The following is a 27,500-nucleotide window of genomic DNA, read 5'->3' on the forward strand; positions in this document are numbered from 1 at the left end:
GTAAGAGGCAATTTTACTGATATCTGAACAGACTGCATATGGTACTGTATACTGTAGTGTTTTTATTGGAAGTTTTATGACATCCCTACACATAAGTTTGTTTCTATAGTTGGAGCTGCTCTTTTATTAATGATATCGGCTTTCTTAGTTATTAGGTAATTTGTCAAGGAATATTTTACCAGTTATACATCTACAGCTATCTAGTTTTACTTTCTATGTAATTGATATATAATAATGGGTTTAAAACTGTAAATAACATGTGAACTCTAATTGGATTTCTTATGTCTTAATTTTTAGCTGGCAATGCAGCTACTGGACCTTCTGGCCCAAGTGATACCACCACTGAAGAGTCGGTGATGGCCTCTGCTGGAACTGTGGGCAGTGTGTCGGTTTCACTTCACCCTCTTGTTATACTCAACATATCTGAGCATTGGACACGTCAGAGAGCTAAAGAGGGCAAACCTTCGCAAGGTAAGAATACAGTACTTCAGGAGAGACAAGAATATTCGTTTGGACTTTTGTTCTTTTAAAGATTCTTTGTGTGTCAAATTTTGTGGAAATATATTTTTAAATATTAAACTTAGCCGGTGAATATATAATAGCTGACGTCTCGGACGGCTCGACAGAAACACAAAAACTCGCGAGCGATCGCCATGAAGGTTGCGGGTGTGCCCACCAGCGCCGACTATCGGCCAGATACCGCATATACATGTAAACAGCCTCAGTTCTTCTCTGTCGGTCTTGTCGACAAGTTGATTCCGTTACTCGCTGTTGACCTGGAGTTTTTTCGTCATTCTTGGTGAAGTACTTCTTTTTGGTTTTGAGCTTTTGCAGTGCAGGTGTTTTTCTCTTCAATTAAAACTCTTGAACCCTTTTTTGGATAGCGTTTATTGTTGATGACTTTGGATTGTTTTTGGATTTTCTTTGACTTTTCAAAATGGCTGACCCTTCTCCGATTCCTAAATTTCGTAAATGTAATGCTAGGGATTGTAACAAACGTCTTCCAAAGACCTCTCTCGACCCACATACCGTGTGTTCTAATTGCCGGGGTAAAACCTGCCAATTAGGAGATCGGTGTGATGAGTGCGTGGTATTTTCGGAATTCGACTGGCTAGAGTTTGATAAGTATTCTCGTAAGCTTGAGAGAGATAGGGTGAGGAGAAGCTCCTCTAGGTCATTGGATTTTCCTCCTCCCATGCCCCTGAACCTAATCCTTCCCCTGTAGTAGTTGTTCCTGAACCTTCTACTAGCACTCATGAACCATCCATGCGGGATATGTTGCTTGCCATTCAAGCTTTGGGCGAGAGAGTTGAGGCTTTAGCATCGGACCGTAATCAACTCATGGCGGATGTGAATGTGTTAAAGTGTCAAGAGTGCCACATTAGAAAATCGTGGGGATAAAGTGATTAATGCGCAAAGTGTTTTTAGTGTTGTGACCGAGGGTTCGTCTGTTCGTGCTTGTCGTTCTCCTAGTCCGAGACCTCTTTCAAGCTCCCATGCACCAGGGAGAAGTAATGTCGTAGGACTTATGGGGACGAGAGGCTTTAACCAACGAACAGACGTTCCCTCTATGGTTTCGGGCGTGTCTCGTCAAGACCGCCCCTACCATAAGACGAGCGAGGCTGTTTTCTCCTCGTCATCCGAAGGCTTCTCGCGAAAGAAACCTTGGAGCAAAGTTTCTAGACCCTTAAAGCTGAAGTCAGTCCCTTCAGGACAGGTCCAGCGTCCTGGCTGTAGCCATTGGGACAGCTCTGACCCTGTGCAGTCATCGGAAGACTGCTCGCCGCTTAAACGAAAGCGTAACACGGGCTCCGAGAGTCTCAGTAAAGGCAATGTTTTGCCGTCACAGACGTTACCATCGTCTCCCGTTGATCCTAAATGGGTTGTCCTGCAGGATATGCAGAATAAGCTTGCCTCCCATATGGAGGAGTATACCGTTGAGTAGGTTCACGATGATCCTCGCCGTTACGCTGATCGAGATCCTGGCCGTCAGCCGCCCAAACGAGCCTTTACTCGTCCTGTTGACGTTACAAAGTCACGTCAGTCACATGACTTGGAGCCTCACTCGATGCAGTCCCGTGTTGACTTTCAGCCGCTGCCGCAGTCTCGTGTTGACGTTCAGCCGCTGCCGCATGCTCGTGTTGACGTTCAGGACGTTCGCCAACCAGCTCAGTTGCCTTGTTTTGACGTTGAGCGTCAAGCACCGCAGTCAAGGGTTGTTTTAACTGCTCAATCTAGGCAGTCAAGGCAGTCTCGACTTGACGTCGAGCGTCCTCCCGCTCCTGTTGTTGTTGCTGGTCAGTCCTTTAAGCAGTTACATGACGTAGCTTCCTTGACTGCTACTGATGCTCCTTTGCGTGTGGACTTTGCTTGTCAAGCATTGCCACCACGGCAGGTCTCTCCCTTGCTTGAGACTCATCAATTGTCGGACGAGGTTCCTTCAGATGAGGATGTTGCTGATCCTCCGCCTACTGATAATCCTTTGGATGTTTTATCAGACGTGGAAGAGCCTAAGGCTGCGCAACCTTCTATGGATTTTAAGAAAATCATGATGATTTTTAAGGACCTTTTCCCAGACCATTTTGTTACTGCTGCTCCTCGTTCGCCTCCGTCTGAGTTTGCGCTAGGCTTAGCTGCTGCCAAGCCTTCCTTTACTAAGCTAGTGCTCTCTCGCTCTTCTAAGAGGGCTTTACGTCTACTAGGCGACTGGTTGGTTACCAGGAGGAGTTTGGGGAAGACGGCCTTTGCCTTCCCTCCTTTTAAACTAGCTTCTAGAGCGAGCGTCTGGTATGACACGGGAGAAGTTCTCGGCTTGGGAGTCCCTGCCTCTGCCCATGGTGACTTCTCAAGCCTCGTCGACTCTCCCCGTCGCCTGGCCATGAGACGCTCTAAAATTTGTTGGTCCTCCTCGGACCTTGACCATCTCCTTAAAGGGGTTTACAGGGCCTTCGAAGTTTTTAACTTTTTAGATTGGTCTCTAGGAGCATTAAGCAGGAAGATCTCGTCTGCCGACCAGGATGTTTCCGTGCTTATCATGTCTTGTATGGACAAAGCCATCCGCGATGGCTCCAATGAGCTCGCCTCCACCTTTACGTCTGGAGTCCTGAAGAAGAGGGAAACCCTTTGCTCTTTCCTTTCAGCAGGAGTTACTCCCTGTCAAAGATCGGAGCTTCTCTTTGCTCCCTTATCGGCTGCCTTGTTTCCTCAACAGCTGATCAAGGACATTGCTGCTTCGCTTGTACAGAAGGATACACATGACCTGATGGCTACTTCTGCTCGCAAGGGAGCTCCTTCTTCATCTTTTGTTGTGAGACCCAGAATCGATACTCCTGCGTCTAGGTTTATCCCGCCCTTTCGTGGCAGAGCTCCCAGCAGGGGAGGTGCTCGTGCCGACGGAAAGAGAGGCAAGAGGAGAGGATCCAAGTCCTCCCGTGGCAGAGTCTGACTGCCCACGTCCTCAGACAGCGGTAGGGGCCAGACTGAACAACTTCTGGCAGGCCTGGGAGAAGAGGGGTGCAGACCAAGAGTCTGTGTTGTTGCTCAAGGAGGGGTACAAAATACCTTTTGTACGCAGACCTCCTCTAGTAACAGTTCCTCTAGACCTCTCTCCCAGGTATCGAGAGGAGTCAAGGAGACAAGCTCTACATCACCAGGTGTCTCTGTTGCTAGAGAAGGGAGCGGTGGTGAAAGTCTCGGACCTTCAATCACCGGGATTTTACAACCGTCTCTTCCTAGTCCCAAAGCATACGGGAGGTTGGAGGCCAGTGCTGGACGTCAGTGCGCTCAACGTTTTTGTTACAAAAACAAAATTTACGATGGAGACCACGAAGTCCGTCCTAGCAGCGGTCAGAGAGGGAGACTGGATGGTCTCTCTCGACCTGCAGGATGCGTACTTCCACATTCCTATTCACCCAGATTCTCAACCGTATCTGAGGTTTGTTTACAGGAATGTGGTGTACCAGTTTTGAGCACTGTGCTTCGGCCTCAGCCCTGCTCCTCTCGTGTTTTCGAGGCTCATGAGGAATGTGGCAAAATTCCTTCATTTATCGGGAATTCGAGCCTCCCTGTACTTGGACGACTGGCTTCTCAGAGCATCGTCCCGTCATCTCTGTCTGCAGGACCTTCACTGGACGTTGGGTCTGGCAAAGGAGTTGGGACTGTTGGTAAACTTAGAAAAGTCTCAACTGATTCCATCCCAGACGATTCTCTATTTGGGGATGGAGATTCGCAGTCTAGTTTTTCGGGCTTTTCCGTCTGCCACCCGAATGGAGCAAGCCCTGCTCAAAGTCCGACTCATGCTGAAAAAAGACCGTTGTTCAGTAAGAGGTTGGATGAGCCTCGTAGGGACTCTGTCATCCCTGTAGCAGTTTGTCTCGCTAGGGAGACTTCACCTTCGCCCTCTCCAGTTCCATCTAGACTCACACTGGAACAAGAGCAAGACTTTAGAAGCTGTGTCAATCCCGGTCTCCGAGCCAGTAAAAGCATGCCTGAACTGGTGGGACAGCAACATAAGTCTGAGGGAGGGTCTGTCCCTGGCAGTCAAGAACCCAAACCACGTGTTGTTCTCAGACGCGTCGGATTTGGGTTGGGGAGCGACTCTGGACGGTCGGGAATGTTCGGGTCTTTGGACGTCGGTTCAGAAGAGCATGCACATCAACGGCAAGGAGCTATTAGCGGTTCACTTGGCCTTAATGAGTTTCGAGAGCATTCTTCGAAACAAAGTGGTAGAGGTCAATTCAGACAACACCACAGCATTGGCGTACATCTCCAAGCAAGGAGGCACTCACTCCCACACACTGTTCGTCATCGCAAGGGACCTCATCTGGTCAAAAAATCGAGGCATCTCCCTGTTGACAAGATTCATCCAGGGGGACTTGAACGTCTTGGCAGACTGTCTCAGTCGGAGAGGTCAGGTGATCCCCACGGAATGGACCCTCCACAAGGACGTGTGCAAGAGTCTTTGGGTGACTTGGGGTCAACCCTCCATAGACCTCTTTGCCACCTCGTTGACTAAAAGGCTCCCGAACTATTGCTCGCCAGTCCCAGATCCAGAGGCGACCCACATAGATGCTTTTCTACTGGACTGGTCTCACCTGGACGCGTACGCATTCCCACCGTTCAAGATCGTCAACAAGGTACTGCAGAAGTTCGCCTCTCACGAAGGGACAAGGTTGACGTTGGTTGCTCCCCTCTGGCCCGCGAGAGAGTGGTTCACAGAGGTACTTCAATGGCTGGTAGACATTCCAAGGAGTCTTCCTCTAAGGATGGATCTCTTACGGCAGCCCCACGTAAGGGATCTTCATCAAAGCCTCCCCGCGCTTCTTCAGACTATCGAAAGACTCTCAAGAGCTCGAGGCTTTTCGAAGGAGGCAGCCAGAGCGATTGCGAGAGCTAGGAGAGCTTCTACCATCAAAGTATACCAGTCGAAGTGGGAAGTCTTTGGAGACTGGTGCAAGTCATCATCCATTTCCTCTTCCAGTACCTCTGTAGTCCAAATCGCAGACTTTCTCCTACATCTGAGAAATGTTCGCTCCCTCTCAGCGCCCACTATTAAGGGCTACAGGAGCATGTTGGCGTCTGTATTCAGACATAGAGGCTTAGATCTTTCCAATAATAAAGATCTCCAAGATCTCCTTAAGTCTTTCGAGACCTCTAAGGAGCGTCGTATGGCAACTCCTGGATGGAACTTAGACGTGGTCCTAAGGTTCCTAATGTCCGACAGGTTTGAGCCATTACATTCAGCCTCCCTGAAGGATCTCACCCTCAAGACGCTTTTCTTAGTGTGCTTGGCTTCGGCTAAAAGGGTCAGTGAGATCCATGCCTTCAGTAGGAACATCGGCTTTTCCACAGATAAAGCCACATGTTCACTTCAGCTTGGTTTCTTGGCCAAAAATGAACTGCCTTCTCGTCCTTGGCCTAAGTCATTTGATATACCTTGCCTATCAGAGATCGTAGGCAACGAGCTTGAAAGAGTACTGTGTCCAGTTAGAGCTCTTAAGTTTTATTTAGCTCGTACCAAATCCTTACGAGGTAGATCTGAGGCCTTGTGGTGCTCAGTTAAGAAGCCATCATTGCCTATGTCTAAAAATGCTTTGTCGTATTTTATTAGATTTTTAATCCGAGAGGCTCATTCTCACTTGAGTGAAAAAGACCGTTGCTTGCTTAAGGTTAAGACGCACGAAGTAAGAGCTATAGCAACTTCCGTGGCCTTTAAGCAAAACAGATCTCTGCGAAGTATTATGGACGCGACCTTTTGGAGAAGCAAGTCGGTATTCGCGTCATTTTACTTAAAAGATATCCAGACTCTTTATGAGGACTGCTACACACTGGGTCCATTCGTTGCAGCGAGTGCAGTAGTGGGTGAGGGTTCTACCACTACATTCCCTTAATTCCAATATCCTTTTAATCTTTCTCTTGAAATGTTTTTAATCTTGTTTTGGGTTGTACGGAAGGCTAAGAAGCCTTTCGCATCCTGTTTGATTTGGCCGGTGGTCAAATGTCATTTCTTGAGAGCGCCCAGATTAAGGGTTTTGATGAGGTCCTGTTGTATGGGTTGTCGCCCTGGATACTTCAGCTCCTGGGAGTCTTTCAACATCCTGAGAGGATGGCTGGGCTTCGTGAGGAAAGCGGACTAACAAGGCAGAGTAATCGTCAGAGTCAGCTTCCTTACCAGGTACCTATATTTATTTGGGTTTTGTTATGATATAACTGTCAAAAACTCTAAGCATATACGCCGTAATTGTATTAATACTGGTCTCTACCCACCATCATGGGTGTGAATCAGCTATTATATATTCACCGGCTAAGTTTAATATTTAAAAATGATATTTTGATTATAAAATAAATTTTTGAATATACTTACCCGGTGAATATATAAATTATAGACCCTCCCTTCCTCCCCGATAGAGACCCAGCAGAATGAGAAGAACTGAGGCTGTTTACATGTATATGCGGTATCTGGCCGATAGTCGGCGCTGGTGGGCACACCCGCAACCTTCATGGCGATCGCTCGCGAGTTTTTGTGTTTCTGTCGAGCCGTCCGAGACGTCAGCTATTATATATTCACCGGGTAAGTATATTCAAAAATTTATTTTATAATCAAAATATCATATTTATTCCTATACAAATACAAATTGTCTTTTAATAGAAGGTGGTGTAAATGGCGATAATAACTTTCAACAAGGTGTTAACAACCCTCCAAATAGTTATTAGGGTAGTGGCAGGAAGTTTGACCCACCAGCACACTCATTACTGAGACCGCTTTTGATTTAGCCATGGTAGAGAGCATACGTATCCCACTGCGTTCTACCATGCAATGCCTTCTCTTTTCAGGTGTTGCTGCACATTTGCTGTGGAAGCAAAACTGCAGATTTGTCTCCCCGCCATGTTCAGGTCAGCCTTAAAGACGGATCCTCTCCGTCTTTGCTCTTCGTGCAATGGGAGCAGTTCCACTGGAGGAGAAAAAAAAGTCGAAAAGGGATTCTTAACCCCCGAGCTCTGCCTTGAGGTCTAAGAAATCCCAACCTTCTTTTTCTTCCCCTGCCACTCTCCCACCTTCCTCTATCCATGCAGTCTACTTTGGAGGATGATCGGGTAAGAGCAAGGACCATTTGACCCCCTAGGCAATCTAAGGGTAAGGAAGTCCCTGTTGCTTCCCACTAGCTAAGAAGCGACGTCTTCCTCCAAGGGTGAGAGTCAGTTGTGACTGTCCTTACGGCTTTCAGGACAGTCTCCTGATGGTGTTGAGACTTGGAGCAGAGCAGTAGCTTACATCTGCTCCTGATGGAGTTACCCTTGGCCCTTCATCCTCTCAAGGCGATATAAGGGAGTTCCTTCTATTCGGTCTCATGCCTCAAGCTTCAACATCCTTCTGCAGTTCCTCCTCCACCTGAGATTCAGATTTTGAAAGGTTGGCTCTTGCAAGAGTATCAACTCCCCTTTGGGGTAGAGAGTGGTCATTCTGAACTTGCTCAGTGTGAGGATCCTTGTTATCCTCCCTCTTTAGAGCTTACCAGCCCTATGGGAACCTTCGGTGAACACCCTCGCGGATGCGAGCAATTGTTTGTACTTGAGCGGACCCTCTCAAAATGCATTTGTTCTGTAACTGGAATACAAACCTATGCTATTTATTTAGGGTTATAACTTTTGGTGAAACTGAAAGGACGAACCATTAAAATTTTAGCGAGGGTTAGTGGGGGGTAGCTTGCTACCACTCCCACTCACACACCTGTGATTTAGCTCACTTTACTTTTGGCTCGGATGGAGACCTGTTGTTACCGCTCTTCTCCTCGCCTATTTTGGACTGTCATAAATTTTTGTCTTTTAACTTAGTTTTTTCTTATATATGAAAACATTCTTAATGTTTATGTATATGCATACATACATATACCAAGGCACTTCCCCCAATTTTTTGGGGGTAGCCAACATCAAACAAATGAAACAAAAAAGGAGACGTCTCCTCTCTATGTTCCTCCCAGCCTGACAAGGGACTCAACCGAGTTCGGCTGGTACTGCTAGGGTGGCACAGCCCACCCTCCCACATTATCCACCACAGATGAAGCTTCATAATGCTGAATCCCCTACTGCTCCTACCTCCGTGGTCATCCAAGGCACCACAGGAAGCAGCAGGGCCTACCGGAACTGCGTCACAATCACTCGTCATTCATTCCTATTTCTAGCACGCTTCCTTCACTCCATCCATCCACCCAAACCTTGACCTTCCTCTTGTACTTCCATCAACTCTTGCATTTATCACCTTCTTTAGCAGACAGCCATTTTCCTTTCTCTCAACATGGCCAAACCACCTCAACACATTCATATCCACTCTAGCTGCTAACTCTTTTCTTACACCCGTTCTCACCCTCACTACTTCGTTCCTAACCCTATCTACTCGAGATACACCAGCCATACTCCTTAGACATCTCATCTCAAACACATTCAATTTCTGTCTCAACGTCACTTTCATTCCCCACAACTCCGATCCATACATCACAGTTGGTACAATCACTTTATCATACAGAACTCTCTTTACATTCATGCCCAACCCTCTATTTTTTACTACTCCCTTAACTGACCCCAACAATTTGCATCCTGCATTCATTCTCTGATGTACATCTGCTTCCACTCTACCATTTGCTGCAACAACAGACCCCAAGTACTTAAACTGATCCACCTCCTCAAGTAACTCTCCATTCAACATGACATTCAACCTTGCACCACCTTCCCTTCTCGTACATCTCATAACTTTACTCTTACCCACATTAACTCTCGACTTCCTTCTCTCACACACCCTTCCAAATTCTGTCACTAATCGGCCAAGCTTCTCTTCTGTGTCTGCAACCAGTACAGTATCATCCACAAACAACAACAACTGATTTACCTCCCATTCATGGTCATTCTCGTCTACCAGTTTCAATCTTCGTCCAAGCACTCGAGCATTCACCTCTCTCACCACTCCATTAACAAACAAGTTAAACAACCACGGTGACATCACACATCTCTGTCTCAGTCCCACTCTCACCGGAAACCAATCGCTCACTCTATTTCCTCTCCTAACATGCTTTACTACCTGTGTAGAAACTTTTCACTGCTTGCAACAACCTTCCACCAACTCCATGTAACCTCATCACATTCCACATTGCTTCCCTATCAACTTTATCATACTCTTTCTCCAGGTCCATAAACGCAATATACACATCCTTACCTTTTACTAAATATTTCTCGCATATCTGCCTAAGCGTAAAAATCTGATTTATACAACCCCTACCTCTTCTAAAACCACCCTGTACTTCCAAGATTGCATTCTCTGTTTTATCCTTAATCCTATTAATCAGTACTCTACCATACACTTTTCCAACTACGCTCAACAAACTAATACCCCTTGAATTTCAACACTCATGCACATATCCCTTACCCTTATATAGTGGTACAATACACGCACAAACCCAATCTACAGGTACCATTGACAACACAACACATATTAAACAATCTCACCAACCATTCAAGTACAGTCACACCCCGTTCCTTCAACATCTCAGGTCTCACACCATCCTTACCAGATGCTTTTCCTACTCTCGTTTCATCTAGTGCTCTCCTCACTTCCTATCTTGTAATCTCTCTCTCTCATTCTTATCTCCCATCACCGGCACCTCAACACCTGCAACAGCATTTATATCTGCCTCCCTATTATCCTCAACATTCAGTAAACTTTCAAAATACTCCGCCCACCTTTTCCTTGCCTCCTCTCCTTTTAACAACCTTCCATTTCTGTCTTTCACTGTCTCTTCAATTCTTGAACCAGCCTTCTTTACTCTTTTCACTTCTTTCCCAAACTTCTTATTCTCTTCATATGAATGACCCAATCCCTGACCCCACCTCAGGTCAGCTGCCCTCATTGCCTCACTTACCTTGCGCTTTACTTCCACATTTTTTTCTCTATATCTTTCATACTTCTCTACACTATTACTCTGCAGCCATTCTTCAAAAGCCCTCTTTTTCTCTTCCACTTTTACCTTCACTCCTTCATTCCACCATTCACTGCCCTTCCTCATGCTGCGTCCAACAAACTTCTTGCCACACACATCACTTGCAATCCCAACAAAATTTTCTTTTACTAACTTCCACTCCTCTAAATTACCAGTTTCTCTTACTTTCACTTCGTCATATGCCATTTTCAACTTTTCTTGATATTTACTTTTTACCCCCGGTTTTATTAGCTCTTCAACCCTCACTAGCTCCCTTTTACATCCACCTACTCTATTCCCCCACTCTTTTGTTACAACTAATTTTCCTTCCACCAAAAAATGATCAGACATACCGTTAGCCATACCCCTAAATACGTGCATGTCTTTCAATCTTCCAAACATTCTTTTAGTTATTAACACATAATCCATTAATGCCCTTTCTACCACACTTCCATTTGCCACTCTTACCCATATATACTTGTTTTTATCTTTCTTTTTGAAAAAGCTAGCACTTATCACCATCTCTTGCTCAACACACATATCTACCAGTCTCTCACCACTCTCATTTTCACCTGGTACGCCATACTTCCCAATGACACCTTCTACCTCTCCAGCGCCCACTCTAGCATTTAAGTCACCCATGACAACTACATAGTTCCTTCTACCCAGTCCTTCTATACACCTAGTTAATTCATTCCAGAACTCATTCCGCTCTTCTTCACTTTTCTCACTACCTGGCCCATACGTACTGACAAAAGCCCAACAATCCCTACCCAACCTAAGTTTCCTTCTCAAGACACTTGCGCAAGGCTGGGGAACCTTCCCTTCTGACCTCTTCCCCCTTGGCCATCAGTCATCCTGGCGGGGGATAACCTGCCGTTGACTCGCCTGTCGCCGCAGGGGATTTGTCATCGTTTGGACCCTCCTCATTCAACTGTTATCTTCGCCTTTCCATCTTCCAGGAGGAACATTTGGATTACTGAGGGAAGGAAGTGTAGCCTTTCAGATGTTGACTTCAGTCTTTCTCTTCTCAAGGCCGTTCACCTCTCAAGGGCTTCTGATTGTTTTCTTAATTATGTAAGTGAAATTTCAATTCTTTGTAATTTAACTTTTCAGCTTCTTCACTGCGAGGAACACTTCCTGCCGGAGGATCAGTGGTTCCTCTGATTAGTGAATATTTTTAGCTGATTTAAATACAGTAATTGTAATTCTTGTTTGTGCCAACACGAAATACTTACCTCGAACTACTTTCTTAGGAGTATCTGGGATCTCCTCCCATCCGACCAGAGTTTTATGTAGTTTACCCTAAACCCATTTTCTATGAGGGGTAACCTCAGGCGGAGTGATACGCGCCCTCAGGCTAACCCCGGGTCAGAGAGCATGCCTGCTCAGGTCTCGACCTCCAGTAAGTTCTCTGGTCGCGTCGCGATATCATCTCGCCGCTCTCCTAATCCCAGTGTGACTTTTTGTGTCCCCGACCCTCTGTGTTTCACGCGGTACCCACGTGGTCCCCTTGTGCTTTCCCTGTCCGTGCTTGTGTCTCGTAGTGCTTTTTCCTACATCATGGAGCATCCTCGTCGTTGTCCTAGGCCTATAGCCGGTAAATCGTGTGGAGCGTTCCTCTCGAAACCCGAAGTTGACCCACACTCCTTGTGTTCCTCGTGCAGGGGCAGCGTTTGTTCCCCTTCCACCACGTGTACGGAGTGCGAGTCGTGGAATGAGGTGCAGTGGGTGCGGTATAGCACCAAAAAGAAGGCGAACAAGAAGTTGCCTAAGAAGCCGAGCGTCCCTTCCTCCCTTGCTTCGCCGGGCGTCTCGTCAGACCGAGCTTCCCTTCCAACCTCCCCTACCCAGAGTAGGGGACGAGGTAAGTCCGTTGCGGGGAAGAGGCCCGCGGCCCTTCCCCAAGAGTCTGACCTTCAAGACAGTGGAGTTGTGGCGTCGTTCCAGGCGAGTGAGGGGCCTGAGGGAGGGGAGGGAGTGTGTTCGGGAGACGGAGTCCTGGTGCCAGCAGGTCACGTCTCCTCAGATGACCCCATGTGGGGGAAAAATTTAATTCTTTTCCAGCCTCTTGGGTGTGTTTTTCTGGCGCTTCAGCAGCCGAGGGCGACGTCGAGAAGGAGCTTTCCCCGCCGTCGGACCCCGCTGTGTGGGTTCCCCCTAACACGCCCTTCAGGTCACCAATGAGGATGGAGGAAGACTTGGGGACCTAGTCCCCCACGGGAGAGCCTCCTCGCTCCCCCCCCAGAGCTGTCTGCCATATTCCCGGAGGTGTTTTTGCAGGCGGCGTCTTCCACGGAGCGTCACAGGAATCCTCCTACACCAGCGAAGGAGGCGAGGTCTTCGAAGAGGGTCCTACAAGTTGTCGGTCTCCTCAGTGGAGGAACTTTCCTGCTCTTCGGAGGACGAGGCACTGAGGAAGCTCAGGAGACGGAGGGAGAAGTCCCGCAGGAAGATGTCGCGCCACGAGAGTCGGTGCCCAGGATCCCCCAAGAGGAAGTGGAAGGAAAGGGCCTCCCCGGACGGCGAGTGGGTGATGGTTCACCGCGACAGGCTGCTGGAGCTAGCTGCGGCGCCGGTCCCTTCAAGTTAGCGTCCGAGGACGCGCTCCCCGGATAGATACTCTTCCGGCAGCAGTGGCAACCGACGGAGGGACTCATCATGGCAGGTTCCAGTCGACAGGCGTAAGCCCGCGAAGGTTCCGGCTCCATCCACCTAGCGGAGAGTCGCCCCTTCGGTCTGGCAGCCGAGTCCTGACCTCCAAAGCCCACCTAGCTCGTCACGAGCGCGACCTTCGGCTTTCCTCGACGGGCAGGGCCGCAGATACGAGAACCTCCGGAAGAGATGATGGACCTAGGACGGAGGCCCCCGTCCCGGCGGCGATGCCCGTCCTTCAACGTGAACCCCCGCGAGAGCGTCGGTCCAGGACTCCCCCATGTGCGAGGTCCTCCATCGGAGTACCCCTGTCACATGCATCAGCGCACCCTTCAGAGGATCTCGACGACCATGGAAAGGGGTCGGCAGCGGAGGTATCGGCCTATCGGAGGGTGATGGGCCTCATCAGGAGCCACCACAGGCTGGACGTGCCGGAATCCTCCTCCGAAGATGCATGGCGTTCCAGCCTCAACAGGATAGTGGACGCCCCGGTCCAGCAGCGGCCCTCCTTGGCTCTTCCGTTAGCGAGGGATGTTAAGTTGGGTAGAGCCCACGTTGACAGGATCGTGGCCTACCACGCCGAGGCGCCCAAGAACCAGAGCGCTTCCGAGGTGCTCCAGGGCCTGAAGTCCCAGAGCAAGTTTTACTTCCCTGAGGGACAGCGAGCAGGCACCTGTGCACTGGAGCCAGCACTCACCGTGTTGGGGCAGGGAGCCTTGGTAGAAAGGGCGTCCATGGCTCCGATCTGCTTCTCTCCTTTGGAGGCGGTCATAATGGAGGAGATCTCGAAGGACTTAGTCAACGTCTCCTCTTGGCTGGACTGGTAGGCGTACAGTCCTCTTACGATCTGACGGTACCGGAAACCCAGGCCTTACTCAAGGAACTTATCAGTTCGGGAGGTAAGGCCCTGAAATTCCTCTCCTACCAGTCGCTAGCTTTGGGTCCTACGGAGGAGGGACACCGTATTTAGTAAGCTTACTAGGAGGCTTCCGGACAGAGAGGCCAGGTCTCTGAGGAACCTGACCCTGTGGGACGACGCGATCTTTCCCCCGAAGGCAGTAGAGGAATCGATGGAGAGAGTTCGAAGGCTGAAGAAACCGTACGAGACCAGGCCCCACCCGGTCAGAAGGTCCTCCGTCGACGTGCCTCGCCCTTCTCGGGCCTCTCCTAGACAGCCCAGGAGAGACAACTCGGCTACGGCCTGGTCCCAGTCGTCTCAGCCCTCCCGTAGGGGATCAGCCTCGACCCAAGCCGCCTATAGGCCGTCGTTCGCAGCGTCCAGAAGAGGGCGTTCAGGCCGCTCCTCAAGGAGAAGATTGGGAGGGAGGGCCCCTACTCCTGCCGAAGCCTCAGGTGGGGGGATGCCTCAAACATTCTTGGCAAGCATGGGAAGACCACGGGGCAGACCCGTGGACCGTGACAGCACTGAAGGAAGGGTACAGGTTGCCCTTCCTAGTGGACCCTCCACCTCTGATGCCAGACCAGCAGGCAGAGTAGCTAGCCCCCAAGGATCCCTTGAAACAGACAGCTCTGCAGGGATAGGTCTCAGCGATGTTGGCAAAAGGGGCAATGGAACATGCCCAGGACCCAGGTCTGGGGTTCTACAGCAGGCTGTTCCTGGTGGAGAAAGCGACAGGAGGGTGGAGACCAGTCATAGACCTCTCAGCCCTCAACAAGTTTGTCTGCAAGACCGACTTCAAAATGGACACTCTGAAGTCAGTCTTGGCATCCTTGAGAGAAGGGGACTTCATGATGTCAGTAGATCTCAAGGATGCCTACTTCCAAATCCCGGTTCATCCCTCCAGCAGGAAGTACCTACGGGTAAAATGGGATACCCAAACGTTGCAGTTCAAGATCCTCTGCTTCGGGCTGTCCACTGCCCCCCAAGTCTTCACGAGGGTCTTCACAACGGTCTCAGTCTGGGCACACGAACAGGGCATTCGCCTGATTCGTTACCCAGACGACTGGTTGTTACTTTCAGCCTCAGAGGAAGTACTGAAGGAGCAAGGCGCGATGTTGTTGCGGTTCTGCAACGTTCTGGGGATCACCATCAACCTAAAGAAGTCCCAACTGATACCCTCCACCAGGATGACCTACTTCGGAATGGTTCTGGATTCCCGGTTAGTGAAAGTCTTCCCCTCCGCGGACAGGCTGGACAACTTAGATCAGGTCCTCCGCCCCTTCCTGACGGACCAACCCAGGAGAGCGAAGGACTGGCAGAGGCTGATAGGCCACCTTGTGTCGTTGGAGAAACTGGTCCCCCAGGACAGGCTAAAGCTTAGGGAGGTCCAATGGAACCTGAAGGAAAGCTGGAACCAAACGGACTCCCCCCACAGAGTGGTCCCGATGTTCCCGAAGACGGAACGGGTCCTAAAATGGTGGAGCTGCAGGACAAACACCCTCAAAGGGATGCCCTTTGCAGCCGAGCCTCCGGAGATGCTACTGTTCACGGACGCATCGAAGGAGGGGTGGGGAGCCCATCTCCTAGGGAAGTCAGCAAGAGGGAACTGGACAGCCCTAGAGAAGACCCAGCACATAAACGTTCTAGAGATGAGGGTAGTACGAAGAGCGTGTCAGGAGTGTGTCAGGAGTTCGTACACCTACTCCACGGTGGTAGCTTACATAAAGAAACAGGGAGGCCTAAGGTCGAAGGAGCTCTGCGTCCTCACGTTAGAACTTCTGGAGTGGGCCGAAGAGGAGCAGATCAGAATCTCAGCAAGGTTCATTCCAGGGAAATGGAACGTCCTCGCCGACGGCCTCAGCAGGATGGGGCAAGTGGTAGGATCCGAATGGTCTCTGCACCCGGAAGTAGCCAGGACCGTCATTCAGAAATGGGGTTCTCCGGTGATGGACCTCTTCGCAACAAGGCTGAACACGCAGCTCCCCGTGTTCTGTTCTCCTCTACCAGACCCAAAAGCGGCGTTCGAGGACGCTTTCCAACATCCTTGGGACAATCTTGACGTGTACGCTTTTCCCCCCTTAGGGATGCTCAGGCAGGTCCTCAACAGAGTAAGAAGGGCGAACAACCTGTGGATGACTTTGGTAACGCCCTGGTGGCCGGAGAGAGAATGGTTCGTGGACCTAAGGGAGTTAGCACAACAGCCGTCCTGGCCCCTTCTGGACAGGCCAGACCTTCTCCGGCAACCACACTTCCAAAGATTCCATGAGAATCCTCGGTCCCTTCGCCTTCACGCGTGGAGGTTATCGAGCGCCTCCTGAGGAGGGAGGGCTATTCGTCGAGTACAGCAACGAGGATGTCGGGCTACCTGAGACGGTCATCAGCAGCGGTCTACCAGGCTAAGTGGGCCACCTTTACTAAATGGTGCACCGCTAGGGACATCAGGCCCCTGAAGGCCTCCATCCCGCAGGTAGCGGACTTCCTAGTTTACCGCAGGGATGTGGTTAACATGTCCATCCCAGCCATCAAGGGAGTCCGCGCTGCTCTGGGCCAAGTTTTTCTCCTGAAAGGCATAGACCTGGGTAACTCCAGACATATCTCAATGCTCATTAAAAGTTTTGAGCAATCATGGCCCCCGCAAGCTGTGAAGGTGCCCCAATGGGACGTGGCAAGGGTCCTGAAAATGTTATCCGAACCCCCGTTCGAACCCCTGAAAGACATCGTGGACAGCGATCTCACTCTCAAGACAGTTTTCTTGCTGGCGTTAGCGTCAGCTAAACGGGTAGGCGAGATACATGGTCTGTCCTACGAAGTGGCTCACTCAAAAGGTTGGCGAGAAGTCACGTTCAAGTTCGTCCCTTCCTTCGTAGCTAAGACCCAGAATCCTGCCGTGTGGAACCCCAGATTTGAAGGTTTCTCAATTCCTGCAATACCCCGGTCGGACGACGTGAGGAGTTTGCGCCTGTGCCCCGTCAGGGCGGTGAGGAAATACTTGGAAAGGACAGCCAAACTCCGGCCCGGGATCAAAAGCCTTTTTGTTTCCACAGGCCTCGTGAAAAAGCCAGTCTCGAAGAATACCATCTCCTTCTGGTTGCGGCAGGTCATCATCAGGGCCTACAGTAAGGCAGGAATCCCCTTGCCGGGGAAGCCCAGGCCCCATGACATTAGGGGCCTTAGTACTACATTGGCTTTCAAGAAGAATATGGCAGTGGGCCAGATCCTAAGGGCAGGCACCTGGGCTAACCAGTCTACCTTCACGGCTCACTATTTGAAGGACTATTCAAGGAAATCCCTGGACGGGTTCTCGATAGGTACCGTCGTTTCCACGCTCCAAATGGTTTAAAGGCATAGCCTCAGTGATAACCGCGGGTAACAAGCACAAGAGACACAGGTTCGTTCCTTAAACCCCCTTGTACTTTCTCTCCCTTTTTCCGCTTCAAGTGGGCTCTGAGAGGGCCCTGAGCCAGAGAAGAGTACCTCAACTGGGGGAAGACATGTCCCCTAGGGTTTCTTGCACAGGTGAGTTTCTTAGACACTGAGATGGGTTTTTGTATAGTTTCCTCTCGATCGATTTTCTATGGGGTCAACACGACCTAGCCTCCTTTCTAGGTCTCTGGATATTCCTCAGTACGGTCTCAAGAACTTTTTGGGGCCACGCCCTCCTCCTAAAGTATAAGTCTCCTAAGAAAGTAGTTCTAGGTAAGTACTTCGTGTTTGAACAAATCACAAATTTCAAGTAATTTGTACTTTTCCTAACAGTACTTACCTCGAACTACTTTCGGGTAATGGCCCACCCTGCCTTCCCCGAGTGTCCCCTGGTATTCTTAGAGACCTTAGCTATCAAGAACTTACTGGAGTTCGAGACCTGAGCAGGCATGCTCTCTGACCCGGGGTTAGCCTCAGGGCGCGTATCAATCCGCCTGAGTTTACCCCTCATAGAAAATGGGTTTAGGGTAAACTACACAAAACTGGTCGGATGGGAGGAGATCCCAGATACTCCTAAGAAAGTAGTTCGAGGTAAGTACTGTTAGGAAAAATACAAATTACTTAAAATTTGTGATTTTATTACAGTTATTCTCTGCTCTCCTTCTCCCGTCAATGTCGATCGGGAAGGGAGTGCGCAGTACTTTTTTTATGTTGTTCCTTCGGTGATCTCCTTTCCTGTCGCAGGCTAGGTGTACCTCCCGAGTTAGTTTTTTGTTACATATTTTTTTTATTTTTCCTCAGTTAGCTTTGCAGTTCTTCTTCGTTCGACTAAGAGAGCGGACGAAATAGAGCTGTTCCGTTCATGCCTGGGGAACCTGCTGTCACTGCCGGTCGTCAGAGGGTATCATCCCTTCTCCTTAAAAATACGCCCATGGCAGCTCATGATTAGCAATTCGTCTTCGATGAACTAACTCCGGCTATGCTTCCCCAGGCAGCGCTCTTGGCAGATCATCTTAGAACGCTGCCTGGTGGTTCGCCTCCAGGGGTTGGAGTTCTTTCCCTTCCAAGGGAAAGTTTTCCTCCCCAGGTGTTGGGTTGTTTCTCCCTTCCTTGGGAGAAATTCCCTGCATCTTTTTCATCACTTCCTCGACTCCGACTGCTGTTACTGTCTTCACCTACTGTAGACTACGCTCCCCCCTTCTGAGTCTCTCTTCCTTCCTGGGGCGGAGCATAGTCTTAGGCAAGTCTCTCCTGCAAAGTGATCACCTCTCTCGTTCGCAAGAGGGGCCACTCATAGAGACTCCTCTTTGGAGGATTGCTACCTCTGGAGGTCACCTTTCCCCTTTTCATTCTAATCAAACAATTTCTTAACCACATCTTACTTGTGACACATATTGTACTTCCCTACATGTTTGCAGAGATTCAACTACTCTCTACTCTAATGTATTCTCAACATTCGTTATTATTATTATTATTATTATTATTACTTTCTAAGCTACAACCCTAGTTGGAGAAGCAGAATGCTATAAGCCCAAGGGGTTCCAACAAGGAAAATATCTCAGTGAGGAAAGGAAACAAGGAAAAATAAAATATCTTAAGAGTAACAACATCAAAATAAATATTTCTTGTATAAAATATAAAAAAACTTTAACAAAACAAGAGGAAGAGACATAGGATAGAATAGTGTGCCCGAGTTTACCCTCAAGCAAGAGAACTCTAACCCAAGACAGTGAAAGACCATGGTACAGAGGCTATGGCACTACCCAAGACTAGAGAACAATGGTTTGATTTTGGTGTGTCCTCCTAGAAGAGCTGCTTACCATACCCTTACCAAAAGGAAAGTGGCCACTGAACAATCACAATGCAGTAATTAATCCCTTGGGTGAAGAAGAATTGTTTGGTAATCTCAGTGATGTCAGGTGTATGAGGGCAGAGGAGAAAATGTAAAGAATAGGCCAGACTATTTGATGTATGTGTAGGCAAAGTGAAAATGAACCGTAAGCAGAGAGAAGGATCTAATGTAGTACTGTCTGGCCAGTCAAAGGTCCCCATAACTCTAGCGGTAGTATCTAAACGGGTGGCTGGTGCCCTGGCCAACCTACTACCTACTAGATAGAAGTAAATAGAGATAGATTTTCCTCTGTGGTGAACCACTAATTGGGAAAAGCCAAAAGTAAGAAAGGAAATAAAAATTTAAAGGATTCACAGTTATTTCCAGTTAATGCCTGTAGGAAATGGTGCATGGTAATGTGGAAAGCTGTTATTTATCCTGATCTTCGTTGTGTTTTTGCAGAGGGCACGACTTCGCAGTCATTGCAGTCATCCTCTCATTATGTTCGGCTGTACAGTGACAATTACAACCTAAACTTAACAAAGATGGTATTGATTGGGCATCACTAGTTCTCCGTTGGCAAGATTTTTATGCTACCACTAGGACTTCTGTGGCTACTATTCAGGCTCCTGGTACACCAGTGAGGTGCTGGATGGTGGGGCTCCTACTGGTGTGGTGTCTGTTGCTTTTGAAGAGGCCTCTAGCCTCTTTCTTCATGGGAGCATTGTATTGGACTCTTAAGATCTCTACTCTGAAGAAGTGCGTGCTCCTCCTCTTCTAGTTCTTCATCCTTGTAGTCTTTAGATATTTTACACTGCTGCATCTAAGAAGGAAAAGAAATTATTGAAGACGTCCAGCTCGATCGATCAACAAGAGTTGTACGAGATTCTAACCATCCCTCCCTGCTCGAGTATGAGAACGACACGAGGAGAACCAAGAACCAACCTAGACGGGGAAGTTATCTTAGTATGCGGTATAGGATTTACATTTCTGCCACCGATGCTAGGTTTCAAGATGGATTGAACACACGTACTTTTTGATGAAGGGCTCCACCACCAGTTGGTAGTTATAACTACTATAGATTTTAACGGCTGTTCCAGCTTTGCTGAAGTCATACTCCTATTAAAGAATGATGGTTTATTTAGTTAGGAAAAATGTAAAATACATTAAAAATGTGCAATATTTTTCTTGAAATTCATATTAAATTTCCATATATGAAACAATAAGTAAGCTCATGACATTTTGGTTTGATTTCTTTTTTAATTTAGATTATTTTGATGTTTTTTCGATATGGCATTCATATGACAGGATGGTCGCTGGTTAATTCCTGTACTCACCATGAGTAGTAATGCTTGGTGGTTCCTTTAGGAATTGGATACATGGTAGAGAAATGTCTGTCTATTTCCCATGGCACTTCCCCTAATTTTGGGTGTTAGCTAACACCAAAAAAAAAAAAAATAATGAAAAGAAAAAAAAAATGGGGATTTTTTCTCTTGGTTTCTCCTTTTCTGACGAAAATTCACCCGAGTTTAGTTAGTACTGCTAGGTGCCACAGCCCACCCTCCCCTATCTTCCACCGTAAATGAAGCTTCAAATGCTGACACTCTCACTGTTGCTACCTCAGCAGTCACCAAGGTGACCCGAGGTAGCAGCAGGGCCTATTAGAATTGCGTCACAATTGCACGTCATTTATTTTTATTTTTAACACGCTCTTTTTGCCTCACTCACATCTGTTCTGAAAGATAAAAATAAGTATACATGGGTAAGAGTGGCAAATGGAAGAGTAGTAGAAAGGGCATTAATGGATTATGTGTTGATAACTAAAAGAATGTTTGGAAGATTGAAAGACGTGCACGTGTTTAGGGGTATGGCTAACGGTATGTCTGATCATTTTTTGGTGGAAGGAAAATTAGTTGTAGCAAAAGAGTGGGGGAATAGAGTAGGTGGATGTAAAAGGGAGCTAGTGAGGGTTGAAGAGCTAATAAAACCGGGGGTAAAAAGTAAATATCAGGAAAGGTTGAAAATGGCATATGACGAGGTGAGAGTAAGAGAATCTGGTAATTTAGAGGAGGAGTGGAAGTTAGTAAAAGAAAATTTTGTTGGGATTGCAAGTGATGTATGTGGCAAGAAGGTTGTTGGAGGCAGCATGAGGAAGGGCAGTGAATGGTGGAATGAAGGAGTTAAGGTAAAAGTGGAAGAGAAAAAGAGAGCTTTTGAAGAATGGCTGCAGAGTAATAGTATAGAGAAGTATGAAAAATATAGAGAGAAAAAGGTGGAAGTAAAGCGCAAGGTACGTGAGGCAAAGAGGGCAGCTGACCTGAGGTGGGGTCAGGGACTGGGTCAGTCATATGAAGAGAATAAGAAGTTTTGGAAAGAAGTGAAGAGAGTAAGGAAGGCCGGCGCAAGAATTAAAGAGACAGTGAAAGATGGAAATGGAAGGTTGTTAAAAGGAGAGGAGGCAAGGAAAAGGTGGGCGGAATATTTTGAAAGTTTGCTGAATGTTGAAGATGAGAGGGAGGCAGATATAATTGCTGTTCCAGGTGTTGAGGTGCGAGTGATGGGAGATGAGAATGAGAGAGAGATTACAATAGAGGAAGTGAGAAGAGCACTAGATGAAACGAGAGTAGGAAAAGCATCTGGTATGGATGGTGTGAAAGGAAGGGGGTGTGACTGTACTTGAATGGTTGGTGAGAGTGTTTAATGTGTGTTTTGTGTTGTCAATGGTACCAGTAGATTGGGTCTGTGCATGTATTGTACCACTATATAAGGGTAAGGGAGATGTGCATGAGTGTTGTAATTCAAGAGGTATTAGTTTGTTGAGTGTAGTTGGAAAAGTGTATGGTAGAGTACTGATTAATAGGATTAAGGATAAAACAGAGAATGCAATCTTGGAAGTACAGGGTGGTTTTAGAAGAGGTAGGGGATGTATGAATCAGATTTTTACAGTTAGGCAGATATGCGAGAAATACTTAGCAAAAGGTAAGGAGGTGTATGTTGCGTTTATGGATCTGGAGAAAGCATATGATAGAGTTGATAGGGAAGCAATGTGGAATGTGATGAGGTTATATGGAGTTGGTGGAAGGTTGTTGCAAGCAGTGAAAAGTTTCTACAAAGGTAGTAAAGCATGTGTTTGAATAGGAAATGAAGTGAGCGATTGGTTTCCGGTGAGAGTGGGGCTGAGACAGGGATGTGTGATGTCGCCGTGGTTGTTTAACTTGTATGTTGATGGAGTGGTGAGAGAGGTGAATGCTCGAGTGCTTGGACGAGGATTAAAACTGGTAGGCGAGAATGATCATGAATGGGAGGTAAATCAGTTGTTGTTTGCGGATGATACTGTACTGGTAGCAGACACAGAAGAGAAGCTTGACCGTCTAGTGAGAGAATTTGGAAGGCTGTGTGAGAGAAGGAAGTTGAGAGTTAATGTGGGTAAGAGTAAGGTTATGAGATGTACGAGAAGGGAAGGTGGTGCAAGGTTGAATGTCATGTTGAATGGAGAGTTACTTGAGGAGGTGGATCAGTTTAAGTACTTGGGGTCTGTTGTTGCAGTAAATGGTGGAGTGGAAGCAGATGTACGTCAGAGAGTGAATGAAGGTTGCAAAGTGTTGGGGGAAGTTAAGGGAGTAGTAAAAAATAGAGGGTTGGGCATGAATGTAAAGAGAGTTCTATATGAGAAAGTGATTGTACCAACTGTGATGTATGGATCGGAGTTGTGGGGAATGAAAGTGATGGAGAGACAGAAATTGAATGTGTTTAAGATGAAGTGTCTGAGGAGTATGGCTGGTGTATCTCGAGTAGATGGGGTTAGGAACGAAGTGGTGAGGGTGAGAACGGGTGTAAGAAATGAGTTAGCGGCTAGAGTGGATATGAATGTGTTGAGGTGGTTTGGCCATGTTGAGAGAAAGGAAAATGGCTGTCTGCTAAAGAAGGTGATGAATGCAAGAGTTGATGGGAGAAGTACAAGAGGAAGGCCAAGGTATGGGTGGATGGATGGTGTGAAGAAAGCTCTGGGTGATAGGAGGGTAGATGTGAGAGAGGCAAGAGAGCGTGCTAGAAATAGGAATGAATGGCGAGCGATTGTGACGCAGTTCCGGTAGGCCCTGCTGCTTCCTCCGGTGCCTTAGATGACCGCGGAGGTAGCAGCAGTAGGGGACTCAGCAGTATGAAGCTTCATCTGTGGTGGAAATGTGGGAGGTTGGGCTGTGGCACCCTAGCAGTACCAGCTGAACTCGGCTGAGTCCCTGGTTAGGCTGGAGGAACGTAGAGAGTAGAGGTCCCCTTTTTGTTTTGTTTCTTGTTGATGTCGGCTACCCCCCAAAATTGGGGGAAGTGCCTTTGGTATGTAGGTATGTATGTACATCTGTTCTGTCACCAAGGGATGTCTTCACTCCATCCATCTATCCAAACCTTGGCCTTCCTCTTTTACTTCTTCCATCAACTCTTGCATTCATCACCATCTTCAGTAGACAACCATTTCACCTCAACACATTGATATCCACTCTAGTCCGTATCTGCTAATTCATTACTGACACCCATTCTCACTCTTACTTCTCTGTTCCTAAACCTACCCAATGGAGATGCACTAACCATACTCTTCAGACACTTCATCTCAAACACATTCATTTTGTCTCTACGTCACTCTCATTTCCCACAACTCTGATCCATACATCATAGTTGGTACAATCACTTTCTCATACAGAACTCTCTACATTAATTCCTAACTCCATTCTTTACCACTCCCTTCACTCCCCCCAACACTTTCACTTTGATGTACATTTACTTCCACCCCACCATATGCAGCAACAACAGAACCCAAGTACTTTGAATGATCTTCCTGAAGCAACTCCATTCAACATGACATTCAACATTCAATGTAGCACCAGCCACATTTACTCGCAACTTCCTTCTTTCGCATATCTTTCCAAACTCTGTCACTAATTGGAACAGCCTCTCTTCCAAGTCTGCTACCAATACTGTATCGTCTGCAAAGCAGCAAATACAGTATCGTATGCAAACAGCAACTTATTCATCTCCCACTCATGATCACTCTCATCTTTCAGTTTAAATTCTTGACCAAGTACTGGAGCATTCACATTTCTTACAGCTCCATCAGCAAACAAATTAAACAACAAAGGCAATATCACACATCTCTGTCTCAGCCCCACTCTCAAAATCACTCGCTCACTTCATTCCCTATCATGTACATGATTTATTGCCTATGTATAAACTCTACTGCTTGCAACAATTCCATATGACCTCATCACATTCTACATTCTATCCCCATTAACTATCTTAAGCTTTCTCCAGATCTATAAATGCCAAGTATACCTCCTAAATATTTCTAACATATAGGAACGGAGTGAATAGACAGTGAAAGATGAAAATGGAAGGTTATTGAAAGGAGATGAGGGGAGAAAAAGGTGGGCTGAATATTTTGAAATGTTGGTGAATGTTGAGGATGATATGGAGGCAGATATAATTGCTGATGCAGGTGTTGAGGTGCCATTGATGGAGATGAGAATGAGAGAGAGATTACAATAGAGGAAGTGAAGAGAGCACTAGATGAGACAAGAGCAGGAAAGGCCCCTGGTATAGATGGTGTGAGGGCTGAGAAGTAAAAGAAAGGGCGCGAGATTTATTACATCTGTGGTGACATTGGCAGAGCTGTAGAATTGATTGGAGTCTGCAGGGCTAAGAGGACTGAAAAAGTGGTTGAAAAATAAAGATGGTATTGTGTTTTCGGTTGTGTTGCGTTCCTTTATAACCATTCTTGTAAAAAGTTTGGCTGCACTCCAATTAATCTAGATGTATCCTCCCCAGGAGCATGTATTGTACCCGAATTTTGGGGCCCTAATAAGAACTCTTATTTCTCATTGGAAACAAAAATTATATCTACAAAAATTTCTGTTGAGAAACAAAAATATAAAAGAATTTTAGAAACTCTCCATAACCTGTGTCTTGTCTAGTCATTTACCTCTGCCCCTTCCATGGGGATCACGTTTGACACATTAATCACATTTCTGACAAATATGGAGAAAAGCTATTGTTTTGTCTAAGGATCATCCTTTTTAAATATCTATGAACTGACAGGTTTATGATTATAGCAGTTAAATTTTTTATTTAAAAGCTATGATTTTTGGTGCCTTTTTTCTTTTTTCTTTTCCTCTTTAAAAGGGTCAAGCGATGACTCATTATGAATGATTTTAAAGGTAACTTTATTGTGTACCTTATACGAAAGGATTGTACATATAAATTGTGTACTGAGAGGATAGGAACATAGTTTACTGATGACCTGCATGATAGTAATGGATGGTTTTACTTTCATTTCCAGTTCTTGGTGCTCTTATTGGAAAGCAAACGGGCCGACACATTGAGATCATGAATTCCTTTGAGTTGAGCTACGACGTCCTCGATGGTCACATAATTATTAATCGAGATTACTACACCCTAAAAGAAGAGCAGTGTAAGTAATTATTTTATTTGTAATAAAGCAAGAAATATCTTTTGATACACTGACTGATCAATAGGTTTCTGTAGACTTTGTCTCATCAATTAATGATTAGATTCAGATTAAATTTCTATTCTAGTTTGTAAACTATGATTCGTTAATTAAATTTTCATCATTACAGATAAACAAGTATTTAGTGATTTAGATCTACTAGGATGGTATACCACTGGTGACACCCCAGGTCCACCAGATCTGCTGGTCCATAAACAAATTTGTGATCTTCTAGATAGTCCAGTTTTCTTGAAACTCAATCCAATGGCAAGGGATACAGACGTAAGTTTGTTGTTATATATTTTTGTATCTTGTACTTTAGTTTTGGATCCAGTTTGTTTGACATATAGTATCATTACTTTTGTACTGTATATCTTGTTATCATTATTCCACAGCGGTAAGTTACGTTGCTTATACCTGTACTTTATTCCTTCTCTGGAATTTTTTTTCCATTAGCAACAGTTTTGAAAATGAATTATGAAAGTAATCAACACATGATAAAATTATTGACATTTCAGTTGTCAATAAAAAGATAGTGACATTCTCACCTGCTCTCTGGTATTTTTAGATTTAGTCTGGTGATCTTAGTAGAGAGGCAGGGGAGGGTTGGACGTTGCACTTGTCTTTCCTGTTTCTTGTCATGATGAAGGAATGTTATTCCTTACCTGTAGCATTTTTCTCTGTTAGTCGATTACTTCCGACTGGTATCTTGGGTTTTTTAGTGCTTGTGATCCTGGTGGTGGATTGATACAGTTATTAGATATGTTCCTCCTTGAGCCTAGTGGTGGTTAAGTGGATTTTGATTGTAACTTCTTAATTAGCTTAGGAGGTTTCTCAATGATTGGTACCTTCGGAGTTGATCTGTAGAAGTGAGACTTGTTTAACAGCTATTTGCACCAGCTCAGATGTAGGGTCTTTAATGAACTGAACACCCACTCCATAGAGGATCTTTCCCTTTGGAGGAGAGGCATTCAGTATGATACTTTCTTCACCAGGTGAAGGGTTCCTCATGGGCTCAAACCCTTTTGAGGAAGCTTCTGAAGCTTCTTCCTCTGTAGGAACGTCGTTGTTGGGCAACTAGACTCCTCTTCAAAGAAGACTGGCAACAGGAAGAAACGTGCTTACTCCTCGCTCGCCTTCATCTAATTCTTTCGATGCTTCTACTCCAAAGAATGCCAATCAAAGAGTCTACTATTGAGGCTCCGAGCAATCTCTCTCCTTGTAGTTGGGAGAGATTTGATGTGCTACTGAGGGCTGGCACCGTCGTTCAGTTAGTTTGTTATGCATGTTGCATAAGATTTTTCATAATTCTGACCATCACTTACATTCAGGTCTTCCCGGACAGTACCACCCTGTTTGTATAGTCCGGTCTTCTCAATCATGTGGCTTAATAATATACAGTATTTTATAAGGTTTATTCTAGCTATGACCAAGATGTGGAATGGTCTTCCCAGTTGGGTAGTTGAATTGGTAGAACTTGAAAAGTTCAAACTTATGGTAAGTGTTTTTATGTTGAGCCGGCAGACATAAGTCTATTTTTAAATATTTAACTTAGCCGGTGAATATATAATAGCTGCAACTCTGTTGCTCGACAGACACATACATAAAAACTCGCCAGCGATTGCTATACAGGTTGCGGGTGTGCCCACCAGCGCCAACTGTCGGCCAGATACCACTCTCGATGTAAACAAAACCTCAATTTCTTCTCTGTCGACGTGTCGACAAGACGTA

At 46.6% G+C, this 27,500-nt stretch overlaps 1 protein-coding gene across 2 annotated transcripts in view; it reads left to right on the forward strand.

Annotated features, from left to right (window-relative positions):
* CSN6 (COP9 signalosome subunit 6) overlaps positions 1-27,500 on the forward strand; it is a 72,033-nt gene that overhangs the window by 33,569 nt on the left and 10,964 nt on the right. For both annotated transcript variants that reach the window (XM_068393714.1, XM_068393715.1), the window contains exons 3-5: positions 298-471; positions 25,602-25,733; positions 25,900-26,051. In XM_068393714.1, the coding sequence (XP_068249815.1) occupies positions 298-471; positions 25,602-25,733; positions 25,900-26,051 (458 nt within the window). The remainder of the gene's footprint in view (positions 1-297; positions 472-25,601; positions 25,734-25,899; positions 26,052-27,500) is intronic.

This window comes from Palaemon carinicauda, chromosome 19 (assembly GCF_036898095.1).
Source record: "Palaemon carinicauda isolate YSFRI2023 chromosome 19, ASM3689809v2, whole genome shotgun sequence".
NCBI classification, from domain to species: domain Eukaryota; kingdom Metazoa; phylum Arthropoda; class Malacostraca; order Decapoda; family Palaemonidae; genus Palaemon; species Palaemon carinicauda.